The sequence below is a fragment of the Phalacrocorax aristotelis genome, chromosome 6 (assembly GCF_949628215.1).
Source record: "Phalacrocorax aristotelis chromosome 6, bGulAri2.1, whole genome shotgun sequence".
Classification (NCBI taxonomy): Eukaryota; Metazoa; Chordata; class Aves; order Suliformes; family Phalacrocoracidae; genus Phalacrocorax; species Phalacrocorax aristotelis.
In genome coordinates, this window is record NC_134281.1 from 17,504,052 (window position 1) to 17,522,065 (window position 18,014).

Genomic DNA, 18,014 nt, shown 5'->3' on the forward strand with positions numbered 1-18,014 from the left:
GGACACGGAGGGGACAAAGCTGCCGGAGTCAGAGCATTGGTGGCTTTGTAGCTCCCGCACTCGGCCACATTGGCCCCAGGCAGCGCAGGCTCCTCAGACGGTGGGAGGCAGAAAAAGTGATTCACCCTGGCGTGGCCCTGGGGAGGGGAGGGAAGGCTTCAGCCTCAACTTCATCCTCGGCTCTGGCTCCGGCTCCGGCTCCGGCTTCTCCTTCCCTCTGTTTTGCAGCCCAGCCCAGCCCAGCAGCTGGTGCTTCATGGCAAAGACGAAGCGTGTGGGCAGGTGATGCCCTGCACCACGGGAAAAAGCGGCTGTTCTGCTGCTCTCCAGAGGACGCCAGCTCCTCTGGGGCTGAGGTCTCTTCTCTCCTGTTAGACTTTGGGAAGAGGAGATACCCCAAGCCGCAGAGCACCCTAGGGCTGGGGTTGCTGCTTTCTCTCTGCCTGAGCAGAGTCCTCACTGGGGGCCGAGTGCCACCTCGTCCATGCCCTCAGCAGCCGGAAGCTCAGCCGTTGCACGTTAAACCTCGACTCAGCCTTCCTCAAGCTGAGGATGAGGAGCGCCTGTGTTGCCAGGGAGGAGACCAGGAGACTCGTGTCTCTCCCTGCATCTTGAAGGACTGCGGGGACAAAGCAGCAGAGGTGAGGTGACAGCCCTGTGTCCCCTCCAGGCAGGGCACGTTGTGCCCCGTGATTCCAGGGCCAGGAGGGAGCCGGGGGGCGGGAGGCTCAGCTGGGTGCTGCCGGTCAGGAATGTGCCCCTCCAGAAACAGCCCCCTCCCCGGAGACACGCACACGCTGGGAGTAGAGCCCCCCTCTCCCAGGGGGGAGCTCCGTGCCGGGGTCCTTCCTCCTCCCCACTGCCCTCACTCACCCTCTCTGATGTACTGCAACTCCTCGTGCCCATCCACCTGCCGTCCGATGAGCCCTGAGTGGATGCAGCCCGTTGGGGACCCTGCTGCCTGTTGGGGACCCCACTGCCCATTGGAGAACCCTCCACCCAGCCCACCTGGCCAGCACAGCTCCCCGGGGAGGGCTGACCCTGGGCTGCGGCATCGGGGAGGGGATGGATGAGCCTCCTGCCAGCCCCGCCTGCACAGCCAGGGGTGGGACGGGCAGAAGGAGTGCCCCACAGGTCCTGCGCTGGGCCACAGGGACCCTGGGGAGAAGGAGGGAGGGACCATGGGGCTCGTGGCTCACCAATGAACCTGACAGCTTCCCGCCGCAGGGGCTCCTGCGGGCTCCGCAGGTAGGACTGGCTCTGGCGCAGGTATTCCTTGGCCCTGCTCCTGTTCCTGGCCAGCTGGAGGGAGGAGAAGGGTGCACGGTTGGTGCAGAGCTGCCCCCCAGTCTGGCCCTCCCCCCCCGCCCAGGGCCACCCTCCTTCCCCCCAGCAGGACATTCCCAGCTCCCTGCCGTGTGGCATCGGGGTTCGGAGGGAGCAGAGGGCTCCCCAGGGACGCCGGGGTGCCGTCCTGCTGGCAGGGTGCCCTTTGGGACTCCGGGGGAGAGGACAGCCTGGGGCAGAGCCTGCTCCAGGAGGGTGCATACCGCTATGGGGGCACAGGCCCCCCGTCCCCTGTGCTGGGCATGGGGCAGGGCTCACCCAGGGCGGAACCTGGGGGTGCTGGGGCTGTGCGTACCAGGCACTCGCTGATCCTCCATGCCTGCACGGTCTCGCCCAGCTGGGCCAGCTGCCGCCACTTCAGGAACTGTCCAGCACTGCTGAGGGTTTCCTGGGAGGCCTGGTGAGTAGCAGAGATGCCACCACCACCGCCAGGGACACAAGACCCTGTGTCCCCCCTCTTTGGAGGGCTCAGAGCCTGCCCTGCCCGTGCAGGGAAGACGCACCAGCTGGGGACTGATGCTGCCACCGGGTTCAGCACCCTGGGGGAATATAAGGGCAGCCACCCTCTCTGGGTGGAAGCCTGTCAGGCTCTAGTGTTTTGGCCTTGGTGACCCCAGGCTGCTGCAGAGCCACAGCGCCGTCTCTGGGGCTGCAGGGACTCACGCCAGGGGTTGTGCGGAGGGAGCTGGGTGGGAAAGGGACCTAATTCCCCATCCACCCGGGGAGCGGGAGGAGAAAGGCAGCAGCGGGCAGGGAGGTGCGCTGTGCCTGGTGCAGGGACCCAGCGAGCTAGACCTCATGGCGACACACTTTTAAAGGGTCCAGCACCCCCCTGCCCAAAGAACAGGTCAGGTTGGGAGTCCCACCTTGGCCACATTCTTGTCCTCGTCGTGCAGGTGAAAGAGCAGTGGCAGCAGGCTGCCCCACACCACCTCCTTCATCTTCTTCTTTTTGGCATCCACCACAACCCCCATTGTGTTTCGGAAGAGCCGGATGGAGAGCTCCCGCACAGTGCTCGACTCCTGGTGCAGGAGAGGAAGAGGACCTCAGTCTCAAGCCTATGGCAAGCAAGGGGCCCAAAACAGCTGCAGGCAGCCCTGCTCCAAAAGGGAGCAAGCTGTGGCATAGAGAAGGTCTGCCCAGGGAGGCTAGGGTCCCTGGGGCTGGGGGTTGGAGAAGGAGACCCTGCGGAGGGCTGGAGGATGCTGCCAGGGCAGGGTGTGCATCGGTGGGGCTCAGCACGTCTGCCAACGTCCTGCAATCCTCGTCTCTGCCGCGACAGGGAGGCTGAGCCAGGGTGGGTCCACGTGGCGGGTTTGGGACACACCACAGAGCTGCCAAGGGCAGCGATGGGGTCTGGGGGCTGCGGGGCAAAGCATCCCCCTGCAGAGCACGGGAGGCATGAATGGAGGTGCCTGTTGAGAGGGGCACGGGTCTCTCCCCCAGCCTTACGTCGCTGAAGAGCGGCTGGAGCTTCTCAGCCAGCGCCAGGGCAGTCAGGCTGAGCGTCTTCCCCTCCAGCAGCCGGAGCAGGTTGCTGAGCAGGGACAGGGCGATGGCGCTGGCATCACTGTCAGCACCCTGCAGCTGCTCCATGACATACGGCAGCAGGACGAGGGTTTTCCTTGCCTGTTGGAGACACACCATCTCCTTTTTGTAAAGGAGCGACCTACCAGAGGGGTGAAAACCCTCTCCGCGCAGACTGGCCTCCCACTAGCTTCTCAGCAGGCAGTGCAGGTCACAAGGGCAAGGTCCTGGCAGACAGGGCTTACCGCCATGGCCGTGAGAAGAGCAGGGCGCAGAGGGTGAGGACAGACAGCTCTGGCTCCTTGCCAGCCCCTTGGCTACCCCCTTCTCCACCAGACCCCCTGGGTAGGCTGGTGGGCAACTGGCGCTGCCTGGAAAGCTGCCCGAGCTGCCAGCAGCCCCTGCCGCAGCTGCTGCGTTTCACCCCGGGGCTCAGCACCCCACGGTCAGGCTCTGCAGACCCCACGCTCGGGCTGGTCACTCTGCCACCAGCACCCCTGCCAGGACGTGCTGGCAGCAGAAGCCCCTTCCCCTCGGCACTACTGCCTCTCTCCTTGCACGGCACAGTCATGGGGCAGAGGGCGGGGCAGGCAGGAGAGCTGGCAGCAGCCGGCACGGCTCCCTGTGCCCAGAAAAGCCCGAGCCACCACGTTACCCGTCACCCACTGCTCCACCCTGGGCTGCTGTCCCGGCTGTCCCTGCTGCCCCCTACTCACCGTGTCGGGCCTCTCACTGAGCCTGAGGAGGCCCCTGAGCACCAGGCTGGGCATCCCCAGGCACTGGCTCTGCAGATACATGGGGAAGATTTCCAGGGCACGGTCCAGCTCTTCACTGAGGCTGGTGCAGCCCAACATCTGAAACACGCACAGCGGGAGCTGGTGAGGTGTGGTGCTGCCTCCAACCACTACCTCAGGGCAAGGATGCTGGGTCACGACCAAGCCCAGACACAGGCAGCAGGGACTGTGGAGAAGCCCCGTGCCCCACACTCCACCACACTGGTTGCTCGCCTGCTCCTCCACGGCGACAACCAGAGCCCATCTGCTGCCCCAGCTCCCCCCACAGCAGCTGGCATGGGAGAGCTGAGCATCGGAGAGAGCTTGGAACAGTGCCGTCAGGCTCACCTCAACGAGGAAGACCATGGCGATCATCTCCCAGGTGGGCTCCTCCACACTGAGGAGTTCTGCCAGATGGCAGAAGATGGTGGAGAGCAGGGGTCTTGGGGTCTTCATCATCTCCCTGGCAGGGGGAAGGAGGCACCATCAGGCCTGAGCCAGGCAGACACATATCTTTGGGGTTTGCACCACTCTGGGCATCACCCACCTGCAGCGCTTTCTTTGAGCAACGGGAGCCCTCTGCCATCTGTGCCCCCAAGGGAGGGGGTGACATGGGGTGATGGTCCCCGAGGAGCAAGGGAGAAGGGCCTCTCACCTGGCCACAATGCGGACTCCCATGAGGTGGGTCTGGCTGCTGAGCAGGGCATCCCAGCCACCCTGCGCCTCAATGGCCAGCGCCTGGCTCTCAAAGCCCATGCTGCAGAGCAGCACTCTCATGGACTGCACCACAGACCTGCACAAAGAGAAATGCTCAGCTCCCACTGGCACCCCTGGCCTTGGCTCCAGGTAGCTGGCAGGGATGAGAGGACAGGGATGGAGCACCTGATGGGACCGAGCAGATCCTCTTGGTGCTCCCTCCAAAAGATGTGCACCTCCTGCACCGTCAACTCCGTGGTGAATGACACTTGGAAAAGCAGTGCCAGGAAAAGCTGGGGGAAAATCGCCTCCACCTCCCGCAGGCAGATGCGCTGCAGGAGGATCTCGCTTACCGTCCTGGCTGCCTGCAGAAGACAGCTAGACACTGAGACGTCCCTGCGCCCCTGGGGACATCAAGGCTTGGGATGGGCAGGGAAGGAGAGTGGAGGCCCTGGACGGCCGAGAGCAGCCCCAGAGGTCAGTGAGGCCTCATCCAGTAACTCACAGCCAGGGAGAGGACGCGGGGGTTGTCCCCAGTAGAGGTGGAGGTCTTGCACGGCGACTGGTTCATCAGCCTGCTGAGCAGCTCCTGCAGCACCTTCTCCGCAACCTGGGGCTTGGAGAGTGTCACCTTCCACATGCGCATCGCAACACTGCGGGGACCCGGGGCTCTGTCAGCAGGGACACCCCAGAGGATGGCCAGGCTGAAGTCCCTCGGGAGGGTCTTAGGGCCCCTCTCCCGGAGTGAGAGGACCCCCAAAGGCTGGTGGGCCCCGTACCAGGTACATGTTGGGGAGCACTGCAACAGGCTGGCCACCACCATGCTGGGCTGTTTGTGCATCAGCACCAGCAGGGCCCTCTCCAGGCTGTTGAGGGCTACCACCGCCCTGATGAAGGGCAGGTTTCTGTAGATGGCCCACACGATGTTCAGCACCTGGACGACAGACACAGAAGGGAGTGGGGGTGTCAGCGGGGTGAGCGCAGCTGTTTACCCAGCTCCCACTGGGAGCCGCTTTGCATTCCTGCTGCAGTACGCTGGCTTGAGATGGCATCAGTGCTGGTCAGGCACAGGGCCCAGGGAGGAACGATCCTCTGGTGGGCCCGAGTGTTGGCTGTGCCACCCACGGGCTACTCACCTGTCCCATCGGGAAGGCAGGGTCTGCCACAAGGACTTCCACCATGTGGGCAGCCGCCCTGATGCTGTAGGCGCTTGGGGCTCTCAAGCTCTTGATGGCCATGAGGATGATGTCTACCTGGTCAGAGGGCTGGAGGTGGTACTTGAACATCTGTGCGATGAAGGAGAGGAGGGGAGGTTTGTCACCTAGAGCATCACACAGAGCATCTTGGCTGTGCAGTGAGAGTGGGATGCAGAGCCAGGCTGCGCTGGGGAGGAGACTGGTGGTGGGGGTCAGGGTTCTGTGGGGAAGCGGAGCTTGCTGCGGGCTTTTGCCTAGCCTCCGCTCAGGAACAGCGTCAGCCCACATCATCCCCACGCATCAGGTGTCCCTTCACTCATGCTGACCACCCCAGGCAGGAGCCGAAGGCACTTCTTACCGAAAAGATTTCGTTAGCGCTGCTTTTTTGCGAGATCTGCCCGTCCTCCCAGAGCTGCAGCTGCCCTGTGTCATGCAGCCAGGGCCACCTGCCTGGGGAGGACGAAAACCAGGGTGCTCAGAGAGAGGGTGAAGAGCTGGAGGTGCAGTCTGAGAGCTTTAGGCAGAAAAGTCACTAGTAAAGAAAGAGGGCACCCAGGCAGGTCTGGGGAGCAGATACCCAGGGAGGGTCTGGGGCTATTGCGAACAGGGGCAAGGGGAAATGGCTCTTTAGACTGCAGGCAGGCAGGCTGGATCAGGCTTTCTCTCACCAAGGAGAGTGGTCCCTGGCTGCCCGTGCCTGGGGGCACCCAGCCCATCACAGCTTCTCTTACTTCTCTGCTGCAGGATGAAGGCATGCAGGTGACGGAGAGCTTTTGCAGCTTCGCGGCGGGTCGCCTTGTCCTTACAGGTGCAGCAGAGGGTGAGGTGCCCAACCAGCCTCCCCAGCATCACAAACCGATGTGTCTTGGAGCACTGATGCCTGAGGACTACAGCTTGTGCGAAGCAGGGGCAGACCTGGAGGAAGAGAGGCAGTGTGGGTACGAGGTGAGCCTAGGCACAAGGTGAGCCCCAGCTGCTCCCAGAGCAGCCAGGCAGCAGCCCACCGCAGGGCAGGGCTGCTGGACCCAGGTTCCTGCCTTGGGAGAGAGCACGGACAAGGACAGGGGCAGGGCAAAGACCCCTGCTCCTGACTTCCTGCTGACTGGGTGCCCAGCTTCCCTGGGAGGTGCTGGGGCTCAGGAGCACAGCGATGGGGGACTGGGGCTGCCCAGACTGGGAGCTCGGTACCTGCAGCAGGGGTTCGGTGGCGATGAAGTTGGCCAGCCTGGCAATCCGTGCCACAGCCCTCTCCTGCACTGCTGCCAGCTTGGAATCGGTGAAGGGCAGCAGGAGCTGGGAGGAGAAAAGCTGCTGATCTGCCAGGGAGGTGGCATGGCACAGCACGGCATGGCCAGGCTTGCGCCGGGGCAGGGCCTGGGCCCAGGGCACATGCCCTTCTTGCCCCTCAAAGCAACCTGCTGCAGCCAGGCAGGCCACCGCATCCCACTCCTGCCGCTGCCTCTGCTGCCTTCCACTCACTCGCTCCCCACCCAAAAAAAGGTCCCTCCACCCCCCACCCAAGGAACCCAAGACTTTGGGGTGACCACCTCCCTGCGGACCTGTGGTGGAGGCTCTAGGATGTGGCCCGGGGGAAAGTCCCAGGGCTGGGCTCCCCTTGCCAGACAGGCAGATCCATCTGTGAGGGAGTGTTGGGCAGGACGAACAGCAGGCAGGGCTGCAGGAGCGGGGTGGGCTGGGGCAGGAGCAAAAGGAGCTCTGGCAGCAGCCAGGAGGCAGGGGGCTGGTGGGGAGGCAGCGCAGGGAAGGAGGAACATCTTTGCCCCCCTCCTTGCACCAGGCACTGATTGGGGAGGGGCGGGGCACCACTCAAGCCATGGGTCAATGCTTGTGGGGACCCTGTGCCAAGGCCAGACCTGCAAGATGTTCTGCAGCTCCAGGATGCCGAGAGCACCGGCGCTGCTTACCAGCACCTGCAGCATGCTGTCCATCGTGGCCAGGGTCTGTGAGGGGGACAGAGTCTTGGGGCAGCCCTAGAAGCCTGGGCGGGGTGGGGGGTGGGCGTGGCTGTACCCTGCGGTGCCCAGGAAGGGGCCTCGGGGTGGGGGAGCTCCCCATGGCTCACCCCGTGGCATACCTCGGAGTAGAGAGAAGCCTCAGGGCCCTGGGTGTCCTGCGGAGGGAGGTGGAAGATGCTGCAGAAGCAGATGTGGAGGAGTCTGCTGCTCATCTCCTGCAGAAGCAGCCCCGCCTTGCTGTGGGGACAGAGAGGTGCTCTTCAGACACAGCAAGGAGGAGACAGACCCCAGGGTTGGAGACCTGGGCTGATCCCCATGACACTGACACTTGCATTTGGAGGGAAAAGCCTATGGCACCCCTTGCCCTGCTGTCTGCCTCCCTCTTGGACCCAGGACTGGGGGTGGCCCCTGCCTGGGAGAGGTGCCGTTAGGGCTGCCCAGCAGTGGGGAGGCCAAGCTGGGGGCTGCGGCAAGTACCTCATGGAGGCGATGGTCAGCATGGCTTGCCGCCACACCACAGTACCCAGGTGGTCAGTGGGCTCCTCTTGCAGCAGCACCTGTGCAGCACAGCAGGGTGGGATGGATCGGGATGGGGCAGTCTCCCTTGCCCATCAAAAGCCTGCGGGGCTGGCAGAGCCCAGGTGCCACCATCCCAGCACTCCCTCCCCACCCAGTGGTCCCAAGCCCCATGGTGGGAAGGGCTGTGCCCATCACAGAACCACAGGCTGGCCGAGAGACCTGCAAACGTCATTGGGTCCAAGCCCCAGCTCCAGCCAGGCCACGTAGCTGGCTTTCAAGCATCTCCAAGGATGGAGACCCAGAGCAGTGCTCACATGCACCCCACTGCCCGGCTGAGCCCTCTCCTGCCCCCAGGGCTCTGCCCACTGCCCACTGCCCCTGCCTCACCTCGATGGCCTCCACCACCTCCAGCAAACAGAAGTAAAGCATGTCCCATGTTGTGGAGCCCGCGCTGCTGGTGCTACAGATGGTGTAGATGGAGGCCAGAAACTTCAGCTTCTCCTCCTCTTGCTGCCAGCCAGGGAGGGGACAGGCGGCCAGAGAGCGTCAAGGGGGTGAGACAGGTTGGGGGGGAGGGGGGCAGCACAGCCCCCAGCACCTTGCGAGAGTGGGATGGGGGCAGAAAGACTGGTCAGGAGACATGGGCGCAGCCTCATAGAATTGGCCTTGGATACCTTTGGTCTGCTCCTGAGGAAGGCTCGGATGATGTCCAGGTTATCCTCGTTCTGCCCGGGCAGAGCCAAGGTGGAGCAGCACGGATCTGGCCGAGAGAAGGCAGGCAGGGCTGGGGGGCGAGCAGGGGACAAAAAGCCAAGCCCTCTGCCCAGCTCCCAGGGATGTCACCAGTCCTGGCTCAAGGCTGGGACACAGGTGTCCCCTGTGAGCCCCAGGGGCGAGGGCGCAATGCTGGAGGGCAGCACGGGGAGGGGGGTCTGGCGTGCCCAGGTGAGGGACAGGCTACCACCGGCTGGCAGGGAGGATCCCTGTCCCGGGGTGCCGTGACAGGGCTGGCTCCCTGGCCACTGTGCCATGGGAGCCCCGATGCCAGCCTGGCTGGGCAACGCGAGCGCGGGACCGGGCAGGGACGGGCAGGCAGCCCCCTGCCCGCAGCGCCTGCACACTCACCCGCCTGCAGCGGCTGGACCTTGCACATCTCGCTTGGCTTTGGCCCGGAGTGGGGAGCCAGGGCAGCTACACCCTCCTTCTCCCCCCAGGCCTGCCTGGGCCTGCTAGGGGGTCTCCCTGCCATCCTGCGGAGGAAAGGGGTGAGGGGGACCCTGTGCCCCACAAGGCTGCCCTGCCAGGGGCAGTGGGGCAGAGGTGGCCATGCTTGGGGGGCTCTTTGCTCTCACCCTGTCCTAACACCGTCCTCCCAGACACTGGGGGGGACAGCACTGGGTGATCCAGGGTGTCACAAAGTGCCCCAATAGCACTCCCCCGGGGGGCACCCACAGACTGCCCCCTTCCCCTCTTCCCCAGGACCCCTCCTTGCCCCGGGGGGGGGGGGGTGGGTGAGACTGACTCCCTCTTCCTCCTCCTGCTACGGGGCTGGGGTTTACCTGTAGCGGGGCACCCCCCTTGTCGCAGGGACCCCTCTGTACCCTGTCCCCTTGCTCCCAGGGGCTGGTGCCGCCCAACCTGCAGCTGGGCTAAGCTGGGCTGCAGCCCCCAGCCCCTCGGGCACGCTGAGACTCTTTTCTCTTCCACACACGAGGCCCGGGACAAGGCCCGCGGGGCTCCCCTCGCTCGAAGGCTGCTGGGCACTCGGAGGGGCCGGACGCCCTCCCGTGCGCTCAGCCGCAGGGACGCACAACTGCGGGGGGCGGCCGCGTTCCCCGCTTACTAGTTGCCACGCGCCTGGAGGGTTCCACCAGCTGGCACCGGGCGGGGGGGGCCGGGGTGGGACGGGGCTCCTCGCTCCCCTCCCCGGGGCACAGGGCCCCGCCGCGCGCATACTGGTTGCCACGCGCCTGGAGGGTTCCACCAGCTGGCACCGGGCGGGGGGGGCCGGGGTGGGACGGGGCTCCTCGCTCCCCTCCCCGGGGCACAGGGCCCCGCCGCGCCGTAGGAGCCGAGGTGGGGCCCCCGGGCCCGGCGGGGCCAGCGCCGAGGTGGGTGGGCAGACAGGTCGGTGCCAGGGGACGGGCAGGAGGAGGTAGGGGGGCAGGCCAGGGCGGCAGGAGCCGTGGGGCATTAGACATGGTAATTTAGGTGAATAAAGTGGATTTGGTTTGGTTTGGGTTTTGTGTTGTTCTTTTTTTTTTATTTTTTATTTAAAACAGAGTCCTCCAGAGCTCGGGTCTGGCCAAAGCTGAGGGAAGGGGGCAGACCCTCACAGAGGGCAGAGCCGCAGCATGATATGGGTGCCAGCAGGGTCAGGGGGCCACGCGCCATCCCCCGCTCCGGCGCTGCCGGCCCCAGGAGGGTGGTTGCACGAAGGACATGGGGCGCAGCACCAGGGACAAGGGTTTCATGACCCAGGTGCAGCGGCTCCGGGGCCAGCGGGCTAGGAGCTGTCAGGGACATGGGAGCTGGGGGCTGTAGCCCTCCGCTTCAGGGGGATGATGCAGATGCTGGTTTTGGCTTCTTTGATTCTCCACCACCGGCCAAGCCTGCAGATGAGAGAGATGGAGGTCACCCTCCACCGAGCCCTCGAGGCAGTGGAGGCTGTGCCCCCAGCCAGCGCTAGGGAAGGGGGACGGTACCGGTGCTCCTGCCCGAGGCCGGCCACCAGGAAGTCACCGGCTGCCGAGAACTCGAGGCTGTTGACAAAACCCACCTGGAGGGGACAGGGCAGGGTGAGAGGCTCACGCAGCCTCCTCCTGCTGCCCAGGGAGGGGAGAACCCGCCGAGAGACACCCCCAGCCCAGCTCCAGCATCCCCAACCTCCTGACCCATACCAACGGGATAGCCCAGAGGGGCTCCAGCTTCCAAAATCCCTCACTGCACTTCCAGAGCTTCACACTAGCACTGTGGGAGCCTAGGGTAGAGAGAGGAGACTGCCATGCACCCCAACCTGGGGCAGGGGCAGGGGCAGGGCAGACCCCCTGCACCCCCAAACCCTTGCTCCAAAGCAGCTGCCCCACACCTGTAGCCAGGAGGTCACTGTTGCGCAGGGCAGCCACCGCCAAGATGCAGTACGGCTGCTGCAGGCCCTGGGCGTCCTGCATGCCGTGCGCCTGCCGGGCCAGCACCAGCGGCTTCTTCTTCGCCAGCCCCCACAGGGCTACAGACCTACCAGGGAGGGGAGGCATGAGGGGGTTGCAGGAGGGGGCTTTGCCCCAGGCACTGTCGCGGCCCCGTGCTCACCTGTCATCGGCACCCGACACCACGTGCTCCTCGCTGATGAGCTGGATGAAATCAGTGGAGCCCCTACAAAGAGAAGGGGCAACTACCATCAGTTACAAGCGTGCTTTGGGATCCTGCTTAGGAGTGTCGTGGTTTAGCCGGCAGCTCAGCCCCACACAGTCGCTCGCTCACTCCCCCACCGGTAGATGGGGGAAAGAATCAGAAGGGTAACGCTCGCGGGTTGGGATAAGAACAGTTTAATGATTAAAATTAAAAGAAACAACAACAGAAATGCAATGTAAAGGAGAACAACGAGAGGCGCAAAGCCCCGGGGGAGGGGAAGGGAGGGGGGAGGGGAACGAACCGCCGAATACTGGTCATGGTGTCACATGGTATGGAATGAACATGCCATTGGCCAGTCGGGGTCAGCTGCCCCCACCATGGCCCTGCCCCCCGCCCACCACCACACGCGGCAGAGCGCGGGAAGCTGGAAAGGTAGCCGACCCCCACAGTGAGAAGAATTAACCCCGTCTCAGCCAAAACCAGCACAAGGAGACAAGGGCTCACTGGGACATCAGTGTCTCCAGTATGCCAGCAGGCTTCTGGTGATGCTTGGCACCCTCACACCACTGCCCCAGCCGGACCCACTTGCCCACAACCCCCTCTCCCGCCCCAGACCTACTGGTGCCCATAAAACACGAGCTGTGACTCCTCGGGGATCTTCCAGAGCCGCACGGTGCCGTCCCGTCCCCCCGCCGTCACACAGCACTCACGGCTCAGGCTGTCCAGCCCCGTGATGACATCCTGCTGCCCGAACCTGGAGGGGGAGGTGGCAAAGAGCTGCGGCAGGCACAGCCCCCCGCCACATTTCTTTCCCCAGGTGAGGGAGGCTCAGTGGGGTGTGTGTGTCCCCAGGCTCTTACAGGGTCTCCATGTCTGCGTTCTCCGCCACGTTCCAGACCTTGACGCAGCGGTCATGGGAGGCACTGTACAGCTGGTGCGTGCCCTTCCGGAAGGACAGGCCCTGCGGACGGACAGCCGGACATAGGGGGAGTGGTGAGGGGCACCGGGGAGGACAGTGCTGCCTGGCCCTGCAGGTGTCGCAGCCAATGCCCCCGACTCACCGAGACGGCATCGCGGTGCCCAGTGAAGATGTGCAGGCACTTGCAGGTGGCGGTGTCCCAGACCATGATCAGCTTGTTCCTGTCTCCCGTAGCCTGGCAGAACACAGGGGATACCCAAGACCTGCCCCATGAGGACCCACCACACATCCCAGCCTATGCTCCCACCCCAAGCGCTTTGGAGGGTCCCAGGGACGCCTTCTTGGCTCCAGTGGAGGTAGGGGCTGCTTGAAGCCAGCAAAGTACACCTGGGCACGAGATACCGCTCTCCGCAGGACCCCAGGAGGAGATGCACTCCCCACCAGCACCCCTCCGCAACATACATGGCGGCACCAGCCCCCTCTCCTGTACCAGGTACTTGCCATCCGATGAGATGGCCATGCAGAGGACGTGGGATGCGTGCGCCATGTGCCGCTCCTCGGTGCCCTTCTTCCCCCCGGGCACCACGCACGGCCTCCTCCCGCTCTCCACCTCCCCTACGGGAAAGGCATCGCCGTCACGCCCTGGGAACCTCCCAACATATTGGGAAGCGCCAACGAGCCTCCCACAGAGCCCAAAACGATGCACGTGCACATCCCTGGAAGGGGCAGGGGCCCAGCCACCTCCACAGGCACCCACGCTCCTGCTGCTGCAGGGTCCCTCCCTGCAGGGTTCAGGCTGGGAGAACAGCCAGTCGCGGCCCCAAGGGAACACTTGCATTTGATGCAGGAGCCGTCCTTGGAAGCCGAAAAGATGAACCTGTCATCTGGAGAGATGACCAGGCAGGTGACGGGCAGCTGGTGCCCCCGCAGCACTCGAATGCTGGCTGGATCCGGAGGCTGCACCTGCAGGGAGAGCGGGATGTGAGCTGGGCCTCCCTCGGTCCCTTCCCCTGGCATGGGAGTACCCAAGCACAGCTCCCTCCCTCCTCCAGGGCACCAGCCCCCGGCACCCTGGGCAGAAGGAGGGCCCTGGTCCCGGAGCCAGCACCGTAACTCGGGGTGCCGGCCCTGGCTGTGCGCGAGTGCCCCCAAAGCCGGCACTTAGAGCCTGGCAGCCCCCCGGCGCCCCCAGCGCTGGGCACTTACGTCTTTGGCGACCAGGCGCTGCAGCCGACCCTTCTGCTCCAGCTGGGCAAGAAGCGGGAGGCTCAGTGGAGGCGGCCCCGGCCCCGCGGGAGCGGGGCAGAGCCCGCCGCCGCCGCCGCTGCCGGGACTGGGGGGACGCGCCCGCCCCGCTGCTCACCACGTCCTCTTTCAGCCGGTCGCCGATGAGATCCGCCGGATGCGTCTCCTCCTCCTCCTCTGCCGCCGCCCGCTCCTCCTCTGTGGCGGACGCGGGGCGTGAGGGCCGGGCTCAGCACCGAGGGCTGCACGCCCCTCTGCCCCACCGGGGTACCGGCACCGGGCGGCACTCACCGTGCTGGCGGAGCTCCTCCAGGTACAGCTTGGCCAGGCGCAGCTTCTTCTCCTGCGGCGTCTCCTCCACCTCCTCCTCTACCGCCGCCTCCCGCCGCCGCCGCCGTCCCAACGACGGGCTGCGGGGACAGGCGTGAGCACCGGCACCGGCTTCCCCCCGCGGCGCGGCTCGTACCTCTCCGGCTCGGAGTCGCTGGACACCTCCTCGTCGACGGGCCGGACGGCCGCCGCCCGCGACCTCCTCTCGGCGCCCAGGACCTGAGGAACGAACCGGGGTGACCCCAGGGACGGAATCGGACGGGACGGGACACGGACACCGACCAGAGCGACCTCGCAGGGGCAGTCACTCCGCAGCCCCCTCCGCCCGGCCCGGCCCGGCCCTCACCGCCGCCCGCGGCCGCCGCCGTCCCGCCACCCCGCGTGGGGCTTTGGCCCTACAGCTGCCCACCGCCGCCATGCTGCCGCTCCACGTGCTGCCCGTCCCGCCGGCCTCAGGGGCTCGCCCCGCGCCTATTGGCTGCAGCTGACTAGGTCCCCCTCCCGCCGCGCCTGCGGCCCCGCCCCCGCTTCCTATCGGCGGGCCGCGCTGTCACTCGAGTAGTGACGGCTCTGCCGCGCCCCCCGGTGCTGCTGGGCCTGCCCCCTCGGCGACACGGCCCGCCCCCTGGTGCTGACAGCCACGCCCCCTCGGCGGCTTGCCCCGCCCCCGGTGCTTGCTGGCCCCGGCCTCTCGGCGCAACGACACGCCCCCTGGTGCTGCCTGGCTTCTGGTCCCGTAGCACGGCCTTTGCGGGCTCCCAAGGACCCCGGCCTTGGCTGTCGCCGGGGGTAGTGGTGGGACGGCCTGTCCCGGCGATGCTCTCAAGCGCTAAAACCGGCTTTTGTTCGGAAGCTTTATTTTGCGCATTTAGTGTCTTGTCTCTGGCACCTGGGGAGGCGTGGAAGGGCAGCGGGAGCACCCTTCGGCTGCTCCAAGTTAGGCAACAGGCTCGCTTCCTCAAGGATAAGCAGCCAAAGAGTGTCACCACGCGTACCCAGAGCATCCTGGAAGGGCTGCTGACTGCAGGCGGGTGGTCTCCCTTTTGGAGATCGCTCAAAGGCGACGGCTCCGCTGAGGGCTTGGTTTCCCGGTGTGACCTCCTGAGGGCGAAAAGGGGAAAAGGGGATAGCAGCATTAAGGTGTGACCCTCTCAGGACCATAAAGCCCCTTTGTGTTAGGTAAAATGGCCACTCAGAAGGCAGTTAACGCCCACGATTTTGTCTCTTCACCGGCTGTACCATCTTTTGGAGGTGCACCAATCTCGCCCCTCACCCCGGGGACAAGATTGGGTGAAAAAACATTGGTTTCAACCGCAGAGTGTAGTAGGCAGGATAAGGGTAGTGTAGAAGGAAGCTAGGGTTAGACCGGGGAAAGGAAAAGCTGTAATTTGCGCAGTCCTGGGAGCGAGTCTGTCAGCAGCGGTGGAAGAGAGGAAACGGAGGCTTTGTCAAGCCGATGTCACAATAGACTCACTGCAGGTGGTCATAAAGTCACTGCAGGTGGTCATAAAGTCACTGCAGGAACAATTGGAGGGAAACAAGCGATTGTTGCAGGAGGAGAGAAATCAAAATGCCATACTGAAGGAAGAATTGAGGGATCAGCTTTTGAGGGAAGCAGATACACTGGCGGAGGTAGAGGTGAAACTTTCAGAGAAAGGGGTACGGCAAGTTTACCCTCAGGGAGTCTTGCAGAGGGCAAGGGAAACTGTAGAAAGCTTCCCTCACATGTATCCACTCTTTAAAACAGAGTACTTGTATGAGGACAATAACGATGACCGTCCTCAAGTTCTCACCAAAGAAGTCCCATTTACAGCAACCGAAGTAGCAAAGTTGAAAAAAGACTTTGCAAGAACTCCGAAGGAATCGGAGACAGAATATGTGTGGAGAGTGTCCCTGTCAGCAGGGGGGGATGGAATTTTGTTGTCGGAGAAAGAAGCAGAAGGCTATTGGGGTCCAGGTGTGTTCTTAACTACAGGTAATTGCCGAGCCCCATGGTCATTAACCCAGAGGGCTGCGTATTGGGCCGGAGGGCTGAACCCTTTGGAGAGGGGAGATCCCCTTGCCATAACAGGTACGGTGGATCAACTAGTGGAAAGCGTGCAGAAAGCAGCCTGTCTCCAAAAGATGTATGATCGGGAGCTCAAGCCCCACCAGAGTTCCCCGATGATGATGCCTGTAGACCCAGGGAGGATGACTCCCCTGATCCGGGGACTCCCTGACTCCCTGAAACCCACTGGGATCCAATTACAGGGGAGAATTCAAAATAATTCCGAAGGAGAAAGAACTGCGGCCACTCTGGAAGGGATAATAACCCCTGACCATTGGCGGTTGGGAAGGAAAGTGTGGACGTGGAGGGAGGTAGCGCAGGAATTAATTAATTTTGGGAGAAAATATGGCCCTGATGGTGGATCGTTCCAAAAAACCGAAACAAGGGTTGTACGGTCTGCAGAGCAAGTTAACAATCGGCAGCTGTCAATTGGGAAGGGCCAGGATTTGAGGCCACTCCGCAACAATCATCCCGGGAGAGAGAGACTCCTAAGTCGACAGGGCTTATGGCATCTAGGGCTTCAGAAGGGCATTCCTCGAGACCTGATGGATGGACTCCCGACCCCAAAATTGGAAAAACTTGTACAGAAATGGTCAGGGAAGAAGGCCACTGTCGGAGTAGTTGCCGCTGCTCCACCCCCGATAGATCTTGAGGGGGAGCTGACTAGGGAAAAGGCGGAAAACTAGACCCTCCGTTCCCCAAAGGTGAGGAGAGGAGCGGAGGATGGATGTTTGTAAGACAACTCACCTTGAATCTAAGAGGGGATTTATTAGTCACAGTAGCTGTAGGACCAAGGAAAAGACCGGTAATTTTTCTAATTGATACTGGGCCACAAATCACCGCACTGATGCAGACCGAAGCAGAACGGTGCGGGATCTCTATCCCATCTAGAAATCTAATTATCTTAAATGCTCTGGGAAAAACACAGTCAATGCCTGTGAGTTCAGTGACACTATGGTTCCTAGGAGAGGAAGCCCCCATCAATACCATGGTAGCCATAGGACCTTTTCAGACAAACATTTTAGGCATGGCTGCGTTGAAGGGAAGGCAGTGGCATGACACCCAGGGGAACTCGTGGTCTTTTGGCATCCCCCAGGTCAGGCAATTAACTGAAACATCTTGGGCGGAGGTGCGCCTATTGCAAACGGCACCTGGCCTTCCCCCCTCCAAGATTACCAACGTAAAACCCTGTCCGTTGCCGCTAGGAGCCAGGGAAGGGATAGCCCCAGTAACAGAGGATCTCAAACAGCAGGGAATTTTAGTGTTTACTCACTCCCCGTACAATTCACCAGTGTGGCCAGTATGCAACCCTAATGGAAAATGGCGCCTGACCATTGACTATCGGCGACTGAATGCAAACACTGGCCCCCTGACTGCGGCTGTACCCAACATAGCCGAATTACTTGCAGCCATTCAAGAACAGGCCCACCCTATCTTAGCAACCATTGATGTGAAGGACATGTTTTTTATGGTTCCACTCCAGGAGTGTGATCGAGACCAATTTGCTTTTACCTGGGAAGGACAACAGTACACTTTTACCCGTTTGCCTCAGGCATATAAACACTCGCCTACCTTGGCCCACCATGCCCCAGCACAGGAATTGGCAATAATCCCATCAGAAAGAGAGGTCAAAGTCTATCAGTATATTGATGACATACTAAAAGGGGGACATACCATAGCTTCGGTGCAGACTATGCAGGACAGAACTATTAATCACCTGGAAGGAACAGGCCTTCAAATACCCAAAGAAAAAACACAAGCCCCTGCCAGTGAAGTTAAGTTGTGGGGCATCTGGTGGAAAGGAGGGTCAGCCTGTATTCCTCAGGACACCCTCTCAGCATTAGATCAGGTAAAAATTCCGGAAGGTAAAAAGGAGCTGCAACACACCTTGGGATTCTTGGTCTTTTGGAGAAAGCATAAGCCGAAATTTGCAATAATGGCACGTCCCTTATATGACCTGTTGCGAAAGAGGGTGATTTGGAAATGGACTCCAGCTCACGATGAGGCACTGCAGCTTTTGGTGTTTGAAGCAAGCACCCATCAAACTTTGGGCCCTATCCACCCCACCGACCCAGTTCAAATTGAATG

At 62.8% G+C, this 18,014-nt stretch overlaps 5 protein-coding genes across 5 annotated transcripts; 1 reads left to right on the top strand and 4 right to left on the bottom strand.

Annotated features, from left to right (window-relative positions):
- Positions 1 to 413: 413 nt before the first annotated feature.
- Positions 414 to 5,524, bottom strand: LOC142058273 (maestro heat-like repeat-containing protein family member 7). The gene is made up of 12 exons (XM_075095432.1): positions 5,480 to 5,524; positions 5,123 to 5,277; positions 4,849 to 4,996; positions 4,530 to 4,708; positions 4,303 to 4,440; positions 3,996 to 4,110; positions 3,591 to 3,728; positions 2,800 to 2,976; positions 2,214 to 2,369; positions 1,643 to 1,744; positions 1,200 to 1,302; positions 414 to 619 (listed from the first exon to the last, which is right to left on the bottom strand). Exons 1-12 carry the CDS (start codon positions 5,522 to 5,524, stop codon positions 414 to 416), a joined length of 1,662 nt encoding a protein of 553 aa, XP_074951533.1.
- Positions 5,525 to 7,112: 1,588 nt separating this feature from the next.
- On the bottom strand, positions 7,113 to 9,187 carry LOC142058274 (uncharacterized). Its single transcript, XM_075095433.1, has 7 exons — positions 9,160 to 9,187; positions 8,709 to 8,818; positions 8,422 to 8,544; positions 7,993 to 8,072; positions 7,635 to 7,752; positions 7,342 to 7,500; positions 7,113 to 7,214 (listed from the first exon to the last, which is right to left on the bottom strand). The coding sequence occupies exons 1-7, from the start codon at positions 9,185 to 9,187 to the stop codon at positions 7,113 to 7,115; spliced, it is 720 nt and encodes a 239-aa protein (XP_074951534.1).
- An 854-nt stretch (positions 9,188 to 10,041) lies between these two features.
- On the bottom strand, positions 10,042 to 11,897 carry LOC142058275 (U3 small nucleolar RNA-interacting protein 2-like). Its single transcript, XM_075095434.1, has 5 exons — positions 11,890 to 11,897; positions 11,344 to 11,406; positions 10,935 to 11,268; positions 10,740 to 10,813; positions 10,042 to 10,646 (listed from the first exon to the last, which is right to left on the bottom strand). Exons 1-5 carry the CDS (start codon positions 11,895 to 11,897, stop codon positions 10,541 to 10,543), a joined length of 585 nt encoding a protein of 194 aa, XP_074951535.1. The 3' UTR covers positions 10,042 to 10,540.
- On the bottom strand, positions 11,567 to 15,040 carry LOC142058276 (uncharacterized). The gene is made up of 11 exons (XM_075095435.1): positions 14,875 to 15,040; positions 14,226 to 14,410; positions 14,016 to 14,098; positions 13,841 to 13,959; positions 13,668 to 13,747; positions 13,511 to 13,552; positions 13,141 to 13,267; positions 12,795 to 12,919; positions 12,447 to 12,539; positions 12,246 to 12,346; positions 11,567 to 12,139 (listed from the first exon to the last, which is right to left on the bottom strand). The coding sequence occupies exons 1-11, from the start codon at positions 15,038 to 15,040 to the stop codon at positions 12,001 to 12,003; spliced, it is 1,260 nt and encodes a 419-aa protein (XP_074951536.1). The 3' UTR covers positions 11,567 to 12,000.
- A 63-nt stretch (positions 15,041 to 15,103) lies between these two features.
- LOC142058278 (uncharacterized) lies at positions 15,104 to 16,612 on the top strand (the record flags this gene model as incomplete). The annotated part of the gene is given in 1 exon segment (XM_075095437.1): positions 15,104 to 16,612. A coding segment is annotated over 1 exon segment (1,509 nt), but the record flags the coding sequence as incomplete, so codon positions are not given.
- Between the last annotated feature and the right edge of the window lie 1,402 nt (positions 16,613 to 18,014).

Excerpts from the sequence above, each read along its gene's own strand:
- LOC142058273 (XM_075095432.1), bottom strand. The coding sequence starts at position 5,524 with ATGGTGGAAGTCCTTGTGGCAGACCCTGCCTTCCCGATGGGACAG. Across the intron at positions 4,709-4,848 it reads CCCGCGTCCTCTCCCTGGCT|GCAGCCAGGACGGTAAGCGA; the intron begins GTGAGTTACTGG and ends TGTCTTCTGCAG. Across the intron at positions 620-1,199 it reads GGAAGCTGTCAGGTTCATTG|TCCTTCAAGATGCAGGGAGA; the intron begins GTGAGCCACGAG and ends TTGTCCCCGCAG.
- LOC142058274 (XM_075095433.1), bottom strand. The coding sequence starts at position 9,187 with ATGTGCAAGGTCCAGCCGCTGCAGGCGG. Across the intron at positions 7,753-7,992 it reads CTGACCATCGCCTCCATGAG|CAAGGCGGGGCTGCTTCTGC; the intron begins GTACTTGCCGCA and ends CTGTCCCCACAG. Across the intron at positions 7,501-7,634 it reads AGGCTTCTCTCTACTCCGAG|ACCCTGGCCACGATGGACAG; the intron begins GTATGCCACGGG and ends TCCCCCTCACAG.
- LOC142058275 (XM_075095434.1), bottom strand. Across the intron at positions 10,814-10,934 it reads CCCTCTGGGCTATCCCGTTG|GTGGGTTTTGTCAACAGCCT; the intron begins GTATGGGTCAGG and ends TGTCCCCTCCAG. Across the intron at positions 10,647-10,739 it reads GGCCTCGGGCAGGAGCACCG|GCTTGGCCGGTGGTGGAGAA; the intron begins GTACCGTCCCCC and ends TCTCATCTGCAG.
- LOC142058276 (XM_075095435.1), bottom strand. The coding sequence starts at position 15,040 with ATGGTCCTGAGAGGGTCACACCTTAATGCTGCTATCCCCTTTTCCCCT. Across the intron at positions 13,553-13,667 it reads ACCGGCTGAAAGAGGACGTG|CTGGAGCAGAAGGGTCGGCT; the intron begins GTGAGCAGCGGG and ends CTTCTTGCCCAG. Across the intron at positions 12,920-13,140 it reads GGACGGCTCCTGCATCAAAT|GGGAGGTGGAGAGCGGGAGG; the intron begins GCAAGTGTTCCC and ends CCTTTCCCGTAG.